The 3,057-nt window shown below is 34.9% G+C and overlaps 1 protein-coding gene across 2 annotated transcripts in view; it reads right to left on the bottom strand.

The window, feature by feature from the left end:
* Window positions 1-3,057, bottom strand: part of LOC106871508 (mitochondrial Rho GTPase 1) — a 99,496-nt gene that overhangs the window by 30,936 nt on the left and 65,503 nt on the right. For both annotated transcript variants that reach the window (XM_014918007.2, XM_014918008.2), the window contains exon 15: window positions 1,065-1,159. In XM_014918007.2, coding sequence (XP_014773493.1) covers window positions 1,065-1,159 — 95 coding nt within the window. The remainder of the gene's footprint in view (window positions 1-1,064; window positions 1,160-3,057) is intronic.

Here is a 3,057-nt window from a genome sequence, read left to right as displayed (position 1 = left end):
TATATATATATATATATATATGTATGTATGTATGTATATATATGTGTGTGTGTATGTTTGTGTGTCTGTTTTTGTCCCCCCCTACCATCGCTTGACAACTGATGTTGGTGTGTTTATGTCCCCATAACTTAACGGTTTGGCAAAAGAGACTGATAAGAATAAGTACTACGCTAACAAAGAATAAGTCCTGGAATCAATTTGTTCGACTAAAGGCAGTGCTCCAGCATGGCCACAGTCAAATGACTGAAACAAATAAAAGAATTTTATATAATCTTATACTCCTAAGACACTAGTCCTCTAAAAATCTTGCCATTCTCTACACTACACTAATCAACAGATTTTCAAATTCAGTATTAATCTGATCAAAATCTATGCCTTCGATTTTCCTGATTTAAAAGAAAGGAAAATTAAAGGCAGAACAGAACCATGAAAAATACCAGAGTTGATTGAGCACAAAGATGAAAGAGCTCTGGCAACACATCATGATGGTGCAATCAGATAGGAAGAGATAAGAGATGGGTGGAGCCTATACAGTGGATCAGACCTGAAACCCCACAGTTGCACAGCAAACTTCTAAACCACACAGCCATAACTGGTTATTGCTTCACTTAATCTACCATGAGGAAATACATGAAAGTTATAAACAGCATTCCTAAACTATATTCAGTCAACAAGGGTGATCAATCATTGAGGGATATTTCTGGTCATGAAAGCTCAAACAATTGATTACTTAAAGAATCAGTGCACACAACATAAGACAATATGATCATTTTTAATTCAAGCAAACACACCTGGTCTTTCAACTGTAGGGGACCAGTTGAAACAGAGTACATGACAAGTTACTCAATAGAGCAGCTGTTGACTTTAAATCCTGAGAATGTCAACTTGGTCATATGGGCAAAAATATAAACACTAACCTCGAGTTTTAAATAATATATTTTGCTACTTGCACTATCTAGAGATGCACATCAATAATATTGATTTATAACATTGGCGTAAGGCCACATCAATAATATTACAATGTTTTACATCAATAACACAACAAATATATGTTACATTATTACCTTGAATAGCTGACAGTTGATTGTCAAAATAATAATGGTAACCTAAATATGCAAGATATTCAATAGTTCTTGGATGGTCCAATAATGTAGTCAACCTTAAAAACAAACAAAAGAATAATATTCAGTAAAATAATATACATAAATATGAATTATTTACAGCAGCTTACAACCATATCCAATACACACATATGTACTCATACATGGCATAGTATTTTTTTCTAAATATACATTATTCTTTTCCCTAACCTTATTTTAGCTAGTTTCTCTTCATTTAGATTTATTATTTTTATTCATATTACTAAACCTACATCCTATTTTATAGTACCAAATAGAATTTCACTCTAAAAAGATAGAGAAATCAATAATATACAAAAGCTGAGACAAGAAACTAGTTTGACTTTGTCAAGGCTAATTTTTAGGACTGAGATACCTGGCACCTTGCTGTATTCAAAAAGACCCGTCCTCCACAGCAGAAGTGTTAAGGCTGCATCCCCTGGTGAAGAGGATTGGCCTGCAAGAGTCCTGTGCTGGTGCCACACATGAGTGCTCATGCTAGTGTCACATTAAAAGCATCCAGAAAACACTATAAAGTGGTTGGCATCAGGAAGGGCATCCAGCCAAAGAAACCAAGCTAAATCAGACTGAAACCTGGTGCAGCTCACTGGTTTGCCAGCACTGATCAAACTATCCAGCCAATGCCAGCATGGAAAATGGATGTTAAAGGATGATGATATGACGACGATGATGATAAAGAAACTAACATTGCTTGATGACTTAAAAAACAAAATAACATTTTAACTATTAACAATATTTCCCTTATATATTTTTTTCGTTTTAGTATGGATGGATTGGCTGGATGTCAACAAATAGACATACTTGGATATGAAGCATTCAAGCAAGTATTTACACAGAGGGGATACTACCTTTTACTGCAAATCATTCAACCACAAAATAGGACTGACATTTATTTTAAGCAAAGCAGATAATAACATGTGAAATGAAATGGCACTCCATTGGTTAAGACGAGAGTTCCAGTCGATTCGATCAATGGAACAGCCTGCTCATGAAATTAATATGCAAGTGACTGAGCACTCCACAGACACAAGTAGCCTTAACATAGTTCTCAGAGAGATTCAGTGTGACACAGAATGTGACAAGTGTGATTCTTTGAATTACTGAGTAGACTAAAGCAACATGAAATAGTCTTGTTCAAGGATATAATGTGCCACCAGGTATCCAACTCACAACCTCATGATGTTGAGCTGAATACCCTAACCACTAAGCCATATGCTTTCACAATGTGTGAAATACAATGATTGTAACTAAGATTTAAATCATGATTTTGTGATCAGTTAGAATTCTAGCTTTTCATTTTCAACCTCATAACTACTGTTTCTGCTGAAACATTATGCCAGCTGGTTGAAATGGTCAATATCTCTCACACACTATATATTCTTCGTACTCTAAAAGATAAAATGCAATTTTAACCCTATGAGACTCAAATGCAGATAGAGTAAGGCCTAGTGAGAACTAACAGACATTACTTCTAGGAATAAGACACAACGAAGTCCAAAGACATGGTGAAGATCATGACAACGCTAATGACTGCTTATATTGATATAAAGTTACAAATTTGTAGAGGAGGACAAGCACTTGAGTGCACTGACCTAAGTACATGAATGTAACTTATTGATTCTGAAAGTATGACAGGCAAAATTTGAACTTAAAATATAAATGGATGAAATTAATACCGTAAGGCACATTTAACATATTTAGACCAGTGCCCAACTACAGGGGTTGGACAAAATAATGGAAACACCTTAAAATTTCAAACAAATTTATTTTAATATGGGGTAGAACCGCCTTTGGCAGTAATTACAGCTTGAATTCTATAAGGTATGAACTCATACAAAGTTTGAATTGTTTCCAAAGGAATTTTTGTCCATTCTTCAGCTAAAACAGCCTCCACTTCTTGTAGTGATGATGGTGGAGG

This window comes from Octopus bimaculoides, chromosome 1, assembly GCF_001194135.2.
Source record: "Octopus bimaculoides isolate UCB-OBI-ISO-001 chromosome 1, ASM119413v2, whole genome shotgun sequence".
NCBI classification, from domain to species: domain Eukaryota; kingdom Metazoa; phylum Mollusca; class Cephalopoda; order Octopoda; family Octopodidae; genus Octopus; species Octopus bimaculoides.
Note: the sequence above shows the minus strand (reverse complement) of the source record. Positions and strands in the feature narration are given on the sequence as shown.